The sequence below is a fragment of the Harpia harpyja genome, chromosome 2 (assembly GCF_026419915.1).
Source record: "Harpia harpyja isolate bHarHar1 chromosome 2, bHarHar1 primary haplotype, whole genome shotgun sequence".
Lineage (NCBI taxonomy): Eukaryota > Metazoa > Chordata > Aves > Accipitriformes > Accipitridae > Harpia > Harpia harpyja.
The window spans coordinates 53886531-53903790 of NC_068941.1; the positions used below are offsets into that span (position 1 = coordinate 53886531).

Genomic DNA, 17260 nt, shown 5'->3' on the forward strand with positions numbered 1-17260 from the left:
TGATAATGGATTTTGGATATTTTATCAATTAGTGACTAATCATAATGCCACTGGTATGTAAGTTCTTTCCCTTCTTTCCTTTCTTTCTCTGCCCCACCCCCTTAGGCAGGAAGATCCACCGAGACCTTTTTTGCTGCACCCATGCTTGAGGAGCTCTGATGAAGAAGTAAGATTCCTGCAAAAATGTTCTCAAATTCTGGTGTATTGTCTCCTACCCTCAAAGGATGTCCAGTCTGTCAGCTTGCGCATAGTCCTTGCAGAAATACTTGCAACAAAAGGTAGATCAAAGATCAGAGATGATTAACCTTTGCACCTGTACAATATTAGTAATTACAGACTTCATTATGTATAAGTCTTGATACTCTGTTTTTAAATACTGAAATTTAAGTTCTGTGATAACCAGTAAGACACTTCATATTCTCAAAATCAAGGATATACTTACTTGACTCTCCTGACTTGATGCCAGGCTGTTTAGCACCTTTCAGGATAGAAACACAATTTGTCCATTCCATTCTTCTATTTTTTTTTTTCAGAGGAACACTTTTGCAGTCTTCCATGGCATTATTTTTAGTGATTAGATGAATAATTCTGGCCTTTTATTTTATTCAGATAAGTAGAATCCATAGACTTAAGGATGTGATTATAACTGAATCATGATACCAGATTTAATTAATCTTTTTAGACTTTGATTTATCCAGTGTGGTTTTTTAATTGAGGGTTTTCTGTTTTGCTTTTTATTTTATCAGCTACACTTTAATCTGATTATAAATATACTAGTCATTTTTTTATGTCACTGAAGTCAAATTCAGAAATTATGAAATCTCAAGTATATTATGCGATTCAGTTTACTTTTAATTTTCATTTATAGTGGCTGTAATGTCATAGCCTTCAAGGCAGACAGCAGAAAGAACAAAAACACTTGGAATTTTCCAAATAGAGCTCAGCTTTGTCAATGTACATCAATTTGTGTAATAGAATAAACAAACAGTTTTATCAAGAAGGTACATCCAATCTCAAATGTACTATGTAGTCTGGAAGACTGGTTTTGGATTTTTACCAACTTGCATATTTATTTTTGCTTTTTATCTGCAGTTTTCTTTTGAAGGACAGCAGTTATTCTTCAGCATAAGGATTTTGTTTTAAAATATTTTTCCTCTCCAGTACTGAAACCAGTGGTGGAACTGCTGAGTGATCCAGATTATATTAACCGAATGTTACTCAGCCAGCTGGAGTACAGAGAACAGATGAATGAGCATCAGAAGAAAGACTACACATATGCTCCTTCTTATGAGGAGTTCATCAAGCTCATTAACAGCAGCTCCGATGTTGAGTTCCTGAAACAACTGAGGTATTTAATGTTTCACTGTAGCTCATTCAAAACTAAACATGCTTCTTTTGCCAGCCCATTACTGAGATTTGAATGAATTGTGATTTTTCTTTTTAAATTCACTTTTAGATTTCTTTTTCTTCTGGTGAAGCAGAGACAGTAAGGATGATAAGCCACAACATTCATTAAATCTCTAATATAGTTAGCTTTTTAGATTGGTGGCAGAAAATGTTAAAAAATTCCACTTAGTAGTATGCTGGAGATGACTGTACTGTTGAAAGGCATACAAGACCCTTATTTACAGCTTGCCTCTGTGGAGTTAGATAAAATAATATGTTGGATTTCCACTAGTGTGTAGTGATCTCTTCATTATCTTTATGAAGTATGGCTGGCCATGGTGGTCTGATGACTGAACCATAGCGACCCTATGGACACTGGGCATTCAGAGCAGGTTGCTGTGATTCTTTGACATGGAAAGAGGGGTTTGAGTTCCAGCACTTTTTACGACTGGATCAGAGGTTTTCCTGAACTGTTGCAGGGAGGTGTTTCCCAACTGCATCCTTCTTAAACATGTTAATGACCTCTGAAGAATTCTTTAAAGACTGAAAAAAACCCCCACTGAGCTGCTACATATCATGAGTTTGTTTGATGTTCCTGTTTTCGAATGCAAACAGCACCTGCTCACTTTCATACTAACTTCGCCCCCCCACCCCATCTCATCTCTTTTTCCTTCCCTCTTTCATCATAATATGAGATACTGCTTGCATCTCAAGCCTGCTTGCCCAAGTACAAGATGTTTGTGCTTGCCTTATCTTTATAGCTGAGCTGTTTCTCCTCTGATCTCTGGTGTAAGTGAAAGGATAAGGAGCAAGTGACTGGGAAGCAGGCAGCAGAGATACTGCTGTTGTAGGATCTCCCTAGATGTCCTTGAGTTGGTTTTGCTGAGCACATCAAAGCTTTGGAGGACTGTTGAAGCCATTTCCAGAGTGTTTGTTCTAATCTGTTACCACCAGCCAGAACTGGTATTTTTTCCTCTTCCCTGACTCCCTTCAGGGAGTCCCTGCAGGTCAGCTGTCTCTCTTCCTAAATGGCTGCAGCAACATCTGAAAGACTCAAGCACAGCGATCCCATTTGGTGCACTGTGTCATTTGTTGTGACCCAGACCTTCTGTTAGACTCAGCTTGATCAGGCCAAGGGAGGGTTTACTGAGATAGAGTATGTGGGCTGCATAAATAACATCTTACTTTCTCTTGTTCTTCTCTTTGATTCTGAAACCACTTGCATTTCTGAGATAGGAAAATGCATTTAGGTGACGTTGAAATGATTTTGTTGCTTGGCTACTTACTGTTCATCTGCTGTAAAATTTGCTCTTTGCTCTGGGCCAGCGTGCCTTTCCTGAGAGCAGAAATTAGTCTCTATTAAACTCTGTCTAAAACCTAATTGACATCATATTTATTAGCATAATCACACTAATGGATGTGCTTGTTTTAAAAGAAACCCAACTCTTCTGTTGTTGTTGTTCAGGCACATTAATGCTCAATGTGCTCTCTTTTTAGCTGATAGGTCGCTTTAAATTGTGTTCTCTAATATCAGATAGCAAATTTGCTTTATGAAGTAACGTGGTTTTGGCTGCACTTAGGTTTTTCCTTTCTAGCCTGTGGAGTCCAACTACCATCATCTTGAGATGTGTTCCTCTGCACCCTACGTAATGTTGATCAGTCTGAGCTGATCAGTATTTGAATGGAAAATGTCTAAGAAAATGTATCTTCTTTTCAAAGAGAAATAGTATGTGATTTTGGAGTCAGTGCTCATCCTTCCTCTGTTTGTATAGAGCCAGTCTCTGGGAAGGTGGGTAAAGAGCGTTCCCCTGCGGTAGGAGGGATTCCTGTTCTGCTTGTTCTCTAGCAGTGTGGGAGCACCTGGAGAGATGGGCCAACCTGTAGTCATTTCAGTTCCGTAGTGTATTTTGCAAAGCTTTCATCATTTACCAGTAAAAGTTTACAGATTTATGTCAAGGAAACAAAACAGCGGTCCCTATATGGATGGTTGGGGGCGGGGGGGAGAGGGAGGTGATATTTTAGATCAACAAACTAAATGATATTTGGGGTTGTAAATCACAACAGTGAAATACAGGAAAATCTATAAAGAAGAAATTAAAGAGGAGGAAACAAATAAGCCATTGTGCAGTTACCACTGACGAACAGGACTAGAGTCTGTCAGTGTGACGGGAGTGAGGAGAATGCTTCCAGTTCTCTTCCTACAACAAATAAATTACTGGCATGTTGTACTTAAACATGTTTCCCAGTTAGATGCTATTCTGGGTAATAGTATTCTGTTTATCAAAAATTCCTTTTCTTGGTTTTAATTGGAAATCATTTTTCAGTGCCTGTTCTAAGCCAGTGCATGGCATGCATGAACTGTAAGCCTCCTACTCCTTCTACTCCTGATGTTGCCATGTAACATCTTGGTAAAGAAGAGATACAAGTAGTAACAATTTTCAGCGTAGGCTTAGCTTTGAGGGAAACTTATCGCAAAGCATTACAGTTGCTGGGAAACTTTTTTTTTTCCCCAAACATTCCAGCCATGCTTTATCTTTGCAGATTAATTACTATCTATTTACTAAAATAAACATAAAATACATTGCTCAATGAAAGAGGCCATGAGGCACTGATAAACAATTCCTCAGACTCTTCATGGACTGTAGTCAAGAAAGCTCAGGCTCCTGGGTGCTCCTCGATGTTGCAGGAGAGAAATCCCTTAAGGATCCTTCCAGACTGATTTTGTTAACAGTTTTGCTAGGCTTTCTTGTGATTAGAACTAGGTATTTGTTATGGGGTAAGTAGGGAAAAATCCCTGGCTGGATCAGCGGAAACCTGTGGCTGAAGGATGTTGTTGCTTTTGGCCAGGAAACCAGAAAAGAGTGGGAGGCTGTGTGTGTTGGATCTCCTTGTAAGCAAGTGTACCAGCTCTCTGCCTTGCAAATAGCTCTCCCTGAAAGGCTAGTACAGTACTGGGATTTTCTAAATATTTTTTCTCTCCTTGCTTAGAAGGGTTACCGTAAGAAGAAATACTGTATTGATTTTCTGCATTGCTTTTATGGATTTTATTTTTAGAACTTATTTAAATGTTGCAGGAACTACTTATTAATTTTGGAGATACTTTTGAATTCACAGTTCATTAATATCTATAGTGGGCCTCTAACATTTGGTCACTTTACCTCTTAGCAGAACTTCTCTCTATTGCTTTGTGTAAACATCCCTTTCATTTTTATACAGGACATTTGGGGAAGTGATGTTTGTTTTCATAAAAAATTATTTGCTGATTTCCGAGGAGCTATTTTGTTTGTGTTGGGGTTTTGGTTTTTTTTCTCCTTTCATACATCTGCTTTCCAAAAATCTGGATTTGTCTGGGGGGAAAAAAACCCCAAACCAACAAAGCTTCCAGAGAAGGGACCATTGTATCGTTACCTATGAACATTTTTCAAAGTCACTCTTTACAATGTTTACCTTCATTGTTGCTTATCATGAAGGGAGGCAGAGTTTTATTCCTGTTTTATCAAGTTTCCACAAAATGTGTTGTCCCTGTTTCTTTCTAAACAGTGAAATTTCACCTTCATTTCCCCTCAGATTTAAGTTAGCATGGATAAAATGGAAGTCTGCTACAAATAAGGGAGAAAAGATGAATTCTTCCATGTCAGATGTGAAACAAATTTACTTGCTCTGTCAGAAGACAACTAGAGATAAAGGACATGATGAGTTAAAAACATAGCTGAGAATAAATAGTGATAGGGAAATAAACTGGTGGATAGTTTTCATTCTGCTTTCAAGATCAGCATTATATTTATTCTGTTATTTATTAGTATAGCAGCAAAAGGTCTCTACACAATTAATGGTAAGAAGGACCATTATCGCTGGCTCTGTCATCTTTTACTTAAGAAATGAGGGAAAGGGATGAATATAACAAAGAACAGGGAAGAGATAAGAGTTGGAAGGTAGAAGTAATGTGGATGTGAGCCCATGATTGGTCCAGTTTATCAAGTACAGTTCACTTCTTGAAAATAAAATCAGTACATCACATTTAAAACTTCCTTAGATGTTTACTTACCAGCACCACAGAATATGTGGCAGCTGGAATATTTGGAACAGACTTTCAGGGAGAAAGGGTCATGGTCTGACGGTGGAGCCAGGGTGGTGTTTCTGTGGTGCAGTGTTGCACAGCACTCTCATTGAGTAGTTACAGCCAGAGCCCAGTGCTTAGGCGGAACAGACTAAATACTGTCTTTGAGGATGGAACTCAGAGCATCTCCCTTACTTAAGGTAATCTAATGAGGAACAGAAAAAAAGAGATGCTGTATTTTACAGTATTGATAATGAAAACACGTAAAACCATGAGTGCAAACAAATGGGAGTAAATTTGGAACGAAAGAAGTTGCAAGGTAAAAGTGGAAACTGCCTTCCATGTGCAGTATTTACTTGGTTGTCTGTACCTTGTTTGATTTTACAGTTACCTTAGAACACCCGAGTGAGCTGAATGAGTGTTGTTTGTAACGCATTTACAGATGACATAATCAAGGCATCAAAAGTCCAAGTGAGCTGTCCAGAATGATTTGGGAACTCTGTGTCTGGGCAGGGAATTAACTGTGGGACTTCTGTGCACCAAAATACCACCCTCACTATAGGGCTGTTCTTTTGCTGAAGGACTGGGCAAGAACTGTGGTGGTAGGTGGAAACGACCAAAATATAGTAATGCCAAAAGGACATAGGGTTAGAAAAATGAAAGCTTTGCAAACAGGTTCTCAGGTTTCAACTTGGTAATTGGAGGAGTTGGATAGAATACAGATTACTGCAGAAAAAAACCCAACCGCCTCTGGAAGTGTAGTTCTGAGTGAGCATATGCTGTGTGTGTAGAACTGTATGTCTACACAAAGAGGCAGAGACAATCAAAATCCTGAAAGAGTTAAAGGAGGCAAGAGGAATGGGGGGAATTGAATAATGTTGGTCAAAGAAGTATACATGGAAGAAGGGGAATATATTTTAAGGATCATAGATGCTTTCTTAAACAGAGAATAAGTAGTCATGGAAACAGCAGACTTTCTAGGAGGTTTCACCCTTCATCTAGGAGTTAACTTGATAGATGAGGTTAGGGAACTCCTGCAAGAATGAGTTAAATTCCCTAGAATACTTGCTTTATTACTGTCCTGGTTTCAGCTGGGGTAGGGTTAATGTTCTTTCTAGTAGCTGGTATAGTGCTGTTTTAGTTTTAGTATGAGAAGAATGTTGATAACACTGATGTTTTCAGTTGTTGCAAAGTAGTGTTTGTACCAAGTCAAGGATTTTTCAGCTTCTCATGCCCAGCCAGCAAGAAGGCTGGAGAGGCACAAGAAGTTGGGAGGGGACACAGCCAGGGCAGCTGACCCAGACTGGCCGAAGGGATATTCCATACCATGTGATGTCATGCCTAGTATGTAAACTGGGGGGGGGGGGGGGGGGGGGGGGGAGTTGGCTGGGGAGGGGGGACAGATCGCTGCCTGGAAACTAACTGGGCATTGGTCAGCAAGTGATGAGCAATTGCATTGTGCATCACTTGTTTTGTGTATTCCAATTCTTTTATTATTAGTATTGTCGTTTTATTATTATCATTATCATTATTATTTTCTTCCTTTCTGTCCTATTAAACTGTCTTTATCTCAACCCGCGAGTTTTACTTTTTTTTTTTTCCTGATTCTTTCCCCCATCCCACTGGGTGGGGGGGAAGTGAGCAAGTGGCTGTGTGGTGCTTACTTGCTGGCTGGAGTTAAACCATGACAATTACCAGTATTAATAGCTGCCAGAGTAAGTGCACTGAGAGGAATTGGAGTGTTTGTTATGACCAGAACTTTGATGTTTATGAAAGATTTAACTGGCAGTCATTTTCTTTGCTGAGTACATGGTGTTTGTTAGTTACAAGATTGGTTTTACTTAAAATTCAGTTTACTAACTGCATTAGCTGTCTTCCATTATGTATGGTGTAGTTTTAGGTTTTAATTATTCCTGGAGTGTAGTACTTTAGTGTTTTACTTATTTTAGTGTAATACTTTTTTTTTCTTCTCCCAAGTTATATATGCTCCACATATGTATTGAGTGCATTAGCTAGAAGAACCTTGCAGACAGCTCTTTGCTTTTGAACTGAATTCCCATCCTAGTTTCCTGCAGAAGACTTCTGTTTAATGTTAAGAGCATGACTTTACATTGTGTTCACTGAGTATTACTAACTGGCTGTGTGCAGCGCCAGCAGTTGGGAGAAGGGGGCAGTATTATTGTTAGCTGGATGTTTTCCTTTCCTTTCAAGATAACCTTTTTTTCCTACTCTGCTCCATATGCACACTGCTCCTTAGGTTGCAGGTACACTGAGAAATGACTCTGTTTCTAGGTGAGGAAGAGGTAGAAGTGGTTTGGTTTTTATCAGTTCTTAAGTGTGCTGTATGAAGAACACGTTGTAAAAAATTAATATAATGTGTTTTTTTTTTTTCTTCTCTCCTCCCTCTTTGCCCTTATCCTCTATTGTTTTTAAAACTAGGTATCAGATTGTAGTGGAAATAGTTCAGGCAACCACAATCAGCAATATTCCCCAAGTGAAGAGGCAGAAAGGTAAGATTCCATTTTGTTAAGTCACATCTGTTGTTTTCATTTTGAAAAGCTGTTTGAACTCCCGACATACATATGCAATCAGTGTGTGTGGGATTTTTAGACAGATTTTAGGAATGCTATGCCTTTAGTATTTCAGTTATGTTTCATTTGTCTGATTCTTCCAGAAACTCACATGGTGTGATTATCCCCCCACCCCATCTTCATCTAAGCTGATGGATCATGAGAAAGGTCATATCTATGATGCATTTATTTTCAGAACTTGCTGCAACTAGGATTTTTGGCATTATAAATTCATATGCTGAGAATCTTGCTTCCTCTTTCTGTTTCATACAATCCATTCTTCAAAGTCTCAGTGTGTTCTCCTTTCAAAACACAGAAGAAGGAATGATACAGCATAATTGTCAGTCAGACTTTATTTTGACTCTTCATTGTATTATGGTTTTGTGTTGCAATACAGAGTGCTCTTAAATCCTTCTGCAGTGTTTTGGCAACATCTGCCTTTTAAAATGCACATGCATCTTACATTTGTACTTATGTATTATATATATTGCTTTTTATGGTTCTCAAAATGTACTGAAACTGTGGTATAACTTTAGGAGATTAAATTGATGGCAAAATTACAGACCAAATTTTTGCTTGGACAGATGTACTTAAGGTATATCAAAGCATAATAAAAAGGCAGTGGACAATATAAATCAGTTTGTAAACAAAGAAATCTAAAGGATGTTGCATTTAGGTTCTCATGTAATCTCTTATCTGCAGGTTAAAAAAAAAATATCCTTTTCTAGCTCCTTGTATCACAAAGGAAAGCTTTTAAAAGTGATTCAAGTGTAATGAAAAACACAGAAATGGAAAAATAAATGTGCCGGGGGGGGTGGGGGGCAAATCTTGGGCAGTCAGAAGAGTTTGGGGTCCATGCTCAAGTTTATGAAAGTATAAGGTTGTCAACACTGATATGCCTTTTGTTTACATTCTAAAATAGAGCTAGATTTGCATTCCTGTAGGAGAAATTGCTTGTGTCAAATCAAGGCAAAAGGAAAAGTAGGCACTGGTTTTTGCTCAAGTGTACATTACATAAAGCGATATTAATATTTCTCAGATGAAAGTGAATTTAATGGAAAGTCTGCTTCATAAAGTAATAAAACGAGAACAGGGAAGTTAACTCTGAGTACATTATGAAAAATCAATCTTGTTAAGCCTGTATTTCCATTTGTGCTGCTATTGGTCTTTGTTGTGACAAGAATTGATTTGGGGAATGTTTTTATACAGTTGAGGTTCCTACAATTAATTACTGTCTCACTCTCCTCATGTCTCACCTAGTTAACTATCCACTGTTCTAAACCCTGAACAGAAGATGTTTTTCTGAAGCTACAAGTGCCTAGTACTGCAGAATAGCTATAAAAAGTTTATTGCTATCTATTTGGCCAAAGTACATCTGGTTCCACTTATTCTGTGGTGAAGTTGGTTCTACATTTTTATGGGCTTTTGACTTCCACCTGTATTAAAAAAAAGCCAACAGAAATTCCACTAGTTGATGCACTGAAGTTTTGTGTTAAGATATTGACTTTTATTATTAGTTTAGTCATATGACAACATCGTATGTCATTTAAGAGTTGACTACCACTGCTGGCTATATTAGCCAGTGGGGGTATTGTGGCTAAACCTTTTATTTATTAAATAGCCAACGGTTATTCACGTTATGCCGGAAGAAAAAGGTGACGTTTTGTTGCTTGACGCATGTGGAACAGTATGTCCAACAGAGGCATACAATACAATCTTACTATAGTTCTTGCAAATTTAAGGCAGTCTTCTAATCTGTTTCAGTTATTCCACCAAGGTTTTTATCTACCAAAAATTTTCAGACTCACTCTATGTACAGTAAACTTTAAGAAGGCTATCAAAACTGTAGAGGGTTAAAAGCTAGTTCTGAAGGCTTTTTTGTGTCTTGTTGTTCCTGAAGTAGGTGGAGACATATTTACTAATGTGGTAATGAATCTAACATGTTCCTGAATTTTAGGAAGAAAAGTTTAAGGAAGGTAGCACAGCTTTTCTTCCTTAAAACAAAGCAAAACCAACAAAAAACCCAGTGCAGCTCACTGCTGGTACAAAGATCGTTGAACTTTTGTGGAACAGACCACCATATTACTTAGGTCACCTTTTGATGTTTCCCTTTCTGGATGCCACAGCATACTGCTACCCCTGCAACAGCTGGATTTCATGGTGAATAACTAAATGTAAGCTTTATGCAAAGTGGAAGTGTGTTTGCACAATCTCATTCTTTCTCTTTTTAATCTGTTCCCCCAGTACCTGCTGCGTACCCGTGACAATGTGTGTGAGCACGTGTGTTCGATATATATGACAGTCTCCCCTTTCCTGCTAGAAAATGAGCTCTTGCCTTTTGTGTCATGGGCATTGCTTAGCTTTGATTCCAGCCTGGTGAGAGGTAGTCTTACTGGTAGCTATTTCCTTTATCCTATGGCGAAGTTGGGTCCTGAAAATGCAACTGTGCCTGGGTGTTCAGCTAGAGCAGCTGAACTTTGGCTGGCCAGCAGTCTGTTGAGCCTGATATCCACTCTCAGACTATGAGTAGAGCAAGTGTAGAATAATATGTACATGGATATAGTCTCAGCCTTCATCAGTTTGAGGCACAGGAGCTTCCTGAGGCAGCATTTTCAATAGAAGAAGGTATAGCCACAAACGTGAGGACGACTTAGTGCAGCAGGAGTGGCCAATACTCTGCAGCTGTGAGTGCTTAGCTACTAAGCAAAGTAAGTGTTGTGCAAGTATGTGACTAGCAATAAATATGCCTGAGCAGGATTGTGTACCTTTGCTGTTGGTTGAGGAGACATAATTAAGTCTAAAACTGAGCAAAAATATTTTGTTTCTAAAAAGATTAGGTGTCTATTATTAAAGGATGAGTAGCCTGAGGACCAGGTTTCAGACTGATGACTTCTCATGTGAGCTACAGTTGCCTGACTTCTTTTACTATTTTGTCTGGTGATACTGAAGTACACATTTAATGTTGGTGCCCAGAGGGGTTGGAGAGGAAGGCTTGTCCCTCATCCCTCGGCAATGGCAGCGTTCTTTACACTTGATTTAACTAGTGTTGGTGCCACCTATTGGCAAACTATTTAGCTGTTAGGGCCCTCTAATAAAAGCAGAAAGTACTTTAAAGTACTTTTAAACATCATTGTATTAAACCCTCTGTATTAAAAAATGGCATGTTATAGGGCCTTTTTTCTTGTCAGATTTCTATCACTTGAATCTTCTGGCATGTGAGCATAGGAGAGCAAATGAAAACATACAAAAGCATCTGATTCATGTTAAGCAGTAAGTTTTGCATTTGACTCCCTGAGAGAGTCAAATGTCTTAAAAGGTTGAGACACAAAATAATTTGAGAGGTTCACAGTGTGATGCCTGTTGTGGGTGGATGATGTAACTTCTGTGGCCAGGAGAATTGCTTTTGGTCACTGCTAAAGCCAAATAAGAAACCTAATGTAGCATTACTGTTTTCAGAGGTGTTGATGGTTTATTTAGGACCGGTGCAGGCCACCGTAATTAGAAGCTGTTATGGTGCATGCTGATACTACACTACTTCCCTCATTTATATCTGTACAAAAGTGCTGAATGTGATGTGTACACGTGTCTGCGTTACTTCTCCAAACTGTGTCCTCCTATGTATCCTCTTCCAAACTGGTCAGGGTCACACCAGCAGGGGCTGTAGGAGGAGTCTTTTTTTTACTCATCTTTGTTTTTTCTTCCTATTGATAGTTTTGGACTGTCGTCTTCTCCAGTCACATGTGCTCTGCTTGGAAGAATCACTTCTTTCTACATCTTTAACTGTAAAACTCTCTCCTCATCTTGCCTTTTGATAAGGATTCCTTGGAAGTACTGAACCAAATTTGAGCTAAATTTTAGGTATTTTAGGGGGTTTTTTTACAAAATGTATGTGTTAAAGATTTTGAAGACTAGAAATGCTTATCTGAAAATGTTTACTGCATTTTGATCTAGTAAAGCAGTTAGTAAGAGGGCAAATACACAGATCAGGCATTGTAGCACGAGTGAGAGAGGACTTGAGTTTCTAGAAGCAAGATTAGATCTTAATTCTTCTAAAGAAAAGGCTTCAAAAAACAATTGTGAAATAGCAACAAAAGTAAGTTGCTATAATAACTTGATATTTGCTGTAATGTGAATAAGAAACTGTTTAAATACACTAGTTCTAATTTTAACAGAAACATTTTTGTTTCTTCTCTTACCGATACTGTGTTACAGGATCCTGCAAGAATTTTAGCAAAGATCCCTTTTTACTAGCTGCTGTTTAAAACAAAAACCCATGAAGGCATGTACCTTGTCTTAGGGCAAAACAGAGCAAATCTCTCAACAGATTTTTTTTTTTTTTTTTCTAAACACTGTAAAGGGATCTGTTTGATTTGCCTTCTAGTTTTCTGTGCCCTCCACCTTATATGTGACTGCACAGCATGACCGGAAACCACCCTTGGATGACTGAATGGGACTGTTTTTCAGATGTTGTAATCGACCCCAGGCATCCCTGTTGAGAAAACTGCTCCTTTCAAGCAGGGATTGTGAGACAGATCAAATAAGCAGCCATTTCTGTATGGAGAGATCTGCTGTGTTGCAGTAGATTTCTCCTGCTGAGCATTCCTACTGTGTGTCTAGATATTCGCTTTTATAAGCGGAGCTGACAACTGGTACAGAAACAGAACTGTCTGTGGGCAGGCTTCTTAGGTACTGTGGTTCCAAAAGAGGCTTGAATGTTCAGCTGTAAAAAGGGACTTCTCTTTTAGAAACTGGGTCTCCAAGCTAACTTGGGTGTGTGGGTTGCGATGTGTGGGTTTTGTCAAGATGATAATTTAGAGTGAAGTAAAATGGATACTTCTGCATTCCAGTGCATTACAGATGCCATCTAACTTAATTATGACAAAACTGTATTATGATTCCTTCCCCCACCCCCATCCTCCACACAGGGATAAACATGCGTATGCAATTATTTTTGCATAGCTTTTTGGCAAGGCTTAAAGACCTAACATTGTGCTTGCACGTTGTGTTCAAGGAGTAAGTGTGGATGGAATCCTTGTGGACGAAGGTGAAGGTTACAGTGACTGATCATGGTAGACTTGTTTTGATTTGTGATTTTTCAAATCAATTTTATAGAGGAAGTTCTTCTTTCTCTTCCTGAGATCCTTTGTGTGTGCTAGTGATGGTAATGTATCTTGTCTGTGGTTGGTTTGGAGAGATGCCCATTAGTGAAAGAGGGAGGGGGAGAGGCTGACTGGTCAGATGTAAGTGACCAAAGGGAATGCAGGGACCTACAGACAGAGGATATATGTGGTGGATTTTATTTTATTGTATAGTACATATTTACTCTCATGCTCACATTTACTGTACTGCCACTTTGCTTTTTGTTTTGCTCAGCTGTGGCTATGACGTGGGAGGCTGTGTTGCGCTATGTATCGCTAATGATCAGTGCCTAAATTCTCCATGATCTCCCATTAAGTCCCTTCCCCCAGATCTGTTGCCTGAAGTGTTTGGGATTTAGCACTTTTTTTTACTTGTTCTTTTGTCTGACCAGGTTAGAGCTGGTTTTCCCTTTGCTTGTACTGTGGGCAGTAAAAGAACCGTGTGTACTGTGCTTCTCAAAGTCTGGCCTGCTCTTGCAGAATTGGACAAATACTTTTCCAGGCCTACATAGGCTTTGAAAATGCGTAATTCAAAGTTTCTGAGAGTTCAAAGAGGTCTGTAATGGATGGTAAATTATATATAGAAGGTTATGGTTACTGGTTATATGAAAATGTTAAATTGGTGTTCGCTACTTAAATACTTCAGCATGGCATTAAGTAGGTACTGCATGTGCTTAACTTGGCTCTTGCAAAAAGTCTTGCAGAAATGCATACAATGTTGTGCATGTGTGTAGTTCCTTTGCAGACTAGCCAGATGAGTCAATGCTGTTGCATGTGTTGCCAGGTGTCAGTATCTGTAATTCCTGAAGCTGTAAAGGAAGAAGAACTTGTACTTTCAGTTTTAATCATAGTTTGCCATATATAACTTTGCAGTTAAAATGAGAAATCTTTGGTTTATGCTGGTACTATCAAAAGAGGGGACAGTTCATGCAGTACTTCAATACAACTTAGTTTGTGCTTTACATACGTCTTAATTTATATTATTTTTGTTGTATCCTTTGCTGTGGCTTATGGTAATAAAGTTTGTGTGGCGTTTGTTGGCATGACTATCATTTGAAAGGTCCAGCATTCTGACTGAAAAACGTATGGTGTGAATATGTACTGCAGTTTAATGTATTTAATGCATATAAACCTGACCAAGTAGCAAAACTACCAAAAGAAGAGGAAGAAAGAAAATTAGGTCTGAGGAATCCATTGTCAGAAATGTTTTTGCTGGGTTCTAGGATCTGCTCCTGGCCTCGTTCAAATCAAGGTAGTTATGAGTGATTCAGAAAAAAATGAGGAAGCTTTCTCAGAAATCACTGTAGATGTGCAAAAATGCATGGACTAGAAAAGATTTGCACAGATAGCTTAGCTTTGATTGCTTGGTATGTTTGAGCTCACTTGGACTATTTGCATTTTAATATTGTTCAGTGCAAATTGAATTATCCACAGCTGTGGATCGATAAGCAGAGTTTGAAATTCTGCTTTTGGTACTAATTGCATTTGGATGCCGTTGAGAGGGGTGCATAGTACTCCTCTGGGGTTTTGAAGTTCTTCCATGGCAGTGCATGTCTCATCAAAATTTCCCCTGATGAGGAGAATTATTTTGGAGGAAGTTACTAGAAGACCCTTTGCTCCTTTGGGGATGGAGACCCTGCTCAGCTGTTGCTGGTAAACATGTATGCAACTCATGTGGGGAGGAAGTGCTAAAGAAGCATCTCTCTTGTCTTGCTGATGAGGAGTGATTGTGTTTGTTTGCTTTTAATAATAATTTAAAAAAAATAAAATCCCCAAACTGTGAAGTTGTTAGTAGTTTTAAAAAAAAAATTATCTAAAGGATGCATTTTCTTTCCTTGTGTAGTGATGAAACAGTGTCTTAGTAGCATATATCTATTCCTTTTCCATTTCTTGGAGCTTGCTGAAAGGTATGTGAGTAAATGCAAGCCTCTTCTTTTGTAACTTTCTGGCTTTATTTGGTTTATGGTGATACCTAAATGTAGTGAACATCTTCTTTGCTGATATTCAGAAATGGCAAAAAAGGCTCTTAATTATATCTCAGTACTTTGGCGGTGGTGGGATCAGGCAAGAATAAATTAAAAAGAGAAGATGTCTTTATAGCTTAAAATACCCTTTTGATAGGGCTTAATATGAAAAAAAACAGAGCAGTTTAGATCTGAAAATCCAAGAATTCTCAAAAGGAGATTAGGGTTAGGAGAGAACCAGTGATAAGCCTGACCTTCCCCAGTTGGCATGAAAATGCTCCTCCTGGTTTCTGCTAGCTTATGTTTCATACTTTGGAAAAGTGAAGTCAAGTTCAGTGTTTGTCCATGCTTCCATGCCATCTATCCTGCACTGCAGCACGTTAACCACACTCCATGCTGGGCTGCTCTTCATCAGCCTCTTGTTTATTTGTGGAGCGATGTCGGTGCCAGGCTTTCATGGTGACTAGTCCTGTTTATCCATCGAGCAGGAACAGGCTGGCAGTGTGATCTCCATCACTCTGCCCCAAGTGTTTCTTATGTGGAGTGGCTCCTTATGGGTATGAAATGCTGAGTGAGGCAAATGTTTTTGAAAGATCTTTGCTAATAAAGTAATTAATCACCGGAAGCAAGTGGGATGTAGGGCTCCTTAGTCTCTCCTGAAGGGCTGCTGCAATCACAGGATGATAAGACTTCAGGTAAAGTAGACATGCTTACTTTGAAAACTCTTCGAGAATGCCTTGTTTTCACTAATAAGGGTACTTTTGTTATAAGAAGGCTGAATGGTCATTGCGTAGCACTGTTCGTGGGTTTTCCAAGTGTGGGGTTTCAAGTATGCATTTTGAGCCCAAAGTATTTAAGCTATTGAGAGAATTGAGAACTTTTAAAAAAATCACCTTAGAGTCAAATGCAGGATGGGAAATGTTAATCTTCACTTTAAACTACTGTCCATGTATTTGTATTAGCTGTAAATGTTTTAAATTGAGGGGGAGAACTATTTTGTCCTTAAGGTCTTTTCCTGCCTTTTGTTGCTCTCCTTTCTTTTTCTCTCATTAATACTGGTACCTCTGGTCAGGGAACTGAAACACTAAATTAAATGCTCTGTTGTCTTCCCTGTGGAGATAACATGCCAGGAAAACAGATGGCTGATTTTTTTTTTTTTTTCGTGGTAAGCTCATTTTATCATTTGCTTCAGCGAATATCATCTCTGTAGTTCACTATTCTATGGCAGCTCAGATGCAAATGATACTTATCCATTAAAACACTAACAATCTTTGACTCAAGAAGGTTCCCCTACCAACATACATAAATACATGTAGCAAATAAAATGAGATTGAAAATATGGGAAAAGATATTGGGAGAATATCTATACTCACATTACATGTAGAACTTCAGGGAGCTTTTATGTACCTTGAGTTGTCCTTCAGTATACAAGTGACAAGACTTACAGTCACATGCAGTAGTTACATGTGGCTTTGAGGGGGGAAATAAAAGGATGAAAACAGTCCTAAAAGGAGAACATACCTTAATGTATTAGAAACGTGTTTAAAATACCTATTTTAAATCATTCCTAAGAGATTTCCTTTTTTCTGCGTGTGCATTCACAAACCTAGCTGTCTGCTTGTTTCTTTCCAGCAACTGTTTTGAAAATGGAATGCTGTTTTCATCTACATCATTTTACTAGCATTTGATTATTTCGGAAACATAGTAGGATAGATCTCTATTATTTACCCCTGAGCAGTCAATTAATCCAGAGCCCAGTACAAGCCAGGTACTTTGCTACCAAGCTCTAGTTACAGCCTGCAAAAGCAGGAGTATTATCGTTGAACAAGAGGAAAAGAAAACCAGTGTATAACTGAATCAGTTGCATCCTGCAAATATAAACCAGGAATGATTTCAACATAACAGGGTTTTTTAATCTGCTTTATCTGCTGCTGCTTTTTTTAGGCCCTGGTAATTAGCTGGAGGCTGGAATGTAGACTACACAAACATTACACCTTTTATTACCAAGTCTTATTCAGCTGACTGTCATCTTCATGTTACTTCACTATTTAACCGTACTGTGCAGTCTTGACGTGGCATTATAAGATTTTTTTTTTTTTCTTAGTCATCTGATTATTTTGAGTGAGCTTTGGTCAGTATTGTTTT

At 38.6% G+C, this 17260-nt stretch overlaps 1 protein-coding gene across 4 annotated transcripts in view; it reads left to right on the forward strand.

The window, feature by feature from the left end:
• SNX25 (sorting nexin 25) overlaps positions 1-17260 on the forward strand; it is a 92860-nt gene that overhangs the window by 34655 nt on the left and 40945 nt on the right. For 3 of the 4 annotated variants that reach the window (XR_008234106.1, XM_052779852.1, XM_052779850.1), the window contains exons 4-6: positions 106-278; positions 1162-1348; positions 7883-7953. Coding sequence is in view for 3 of the 4 variants with exons in the window: in XM_052779852.1 (XP_052635812.1) it covers positions 106-278; positions 1162-1348; positions 7883-7953 (431 nt within the window). In the remaining variant the exon portion in view is untranslated. The remainder of the gene's footprint in view (positions 1-105; positions 279-1161; positions 1349-7882; positions 7954-17260) is intronic. The other variant, XM_052779851.1, reaches the window with a different exon arrangement.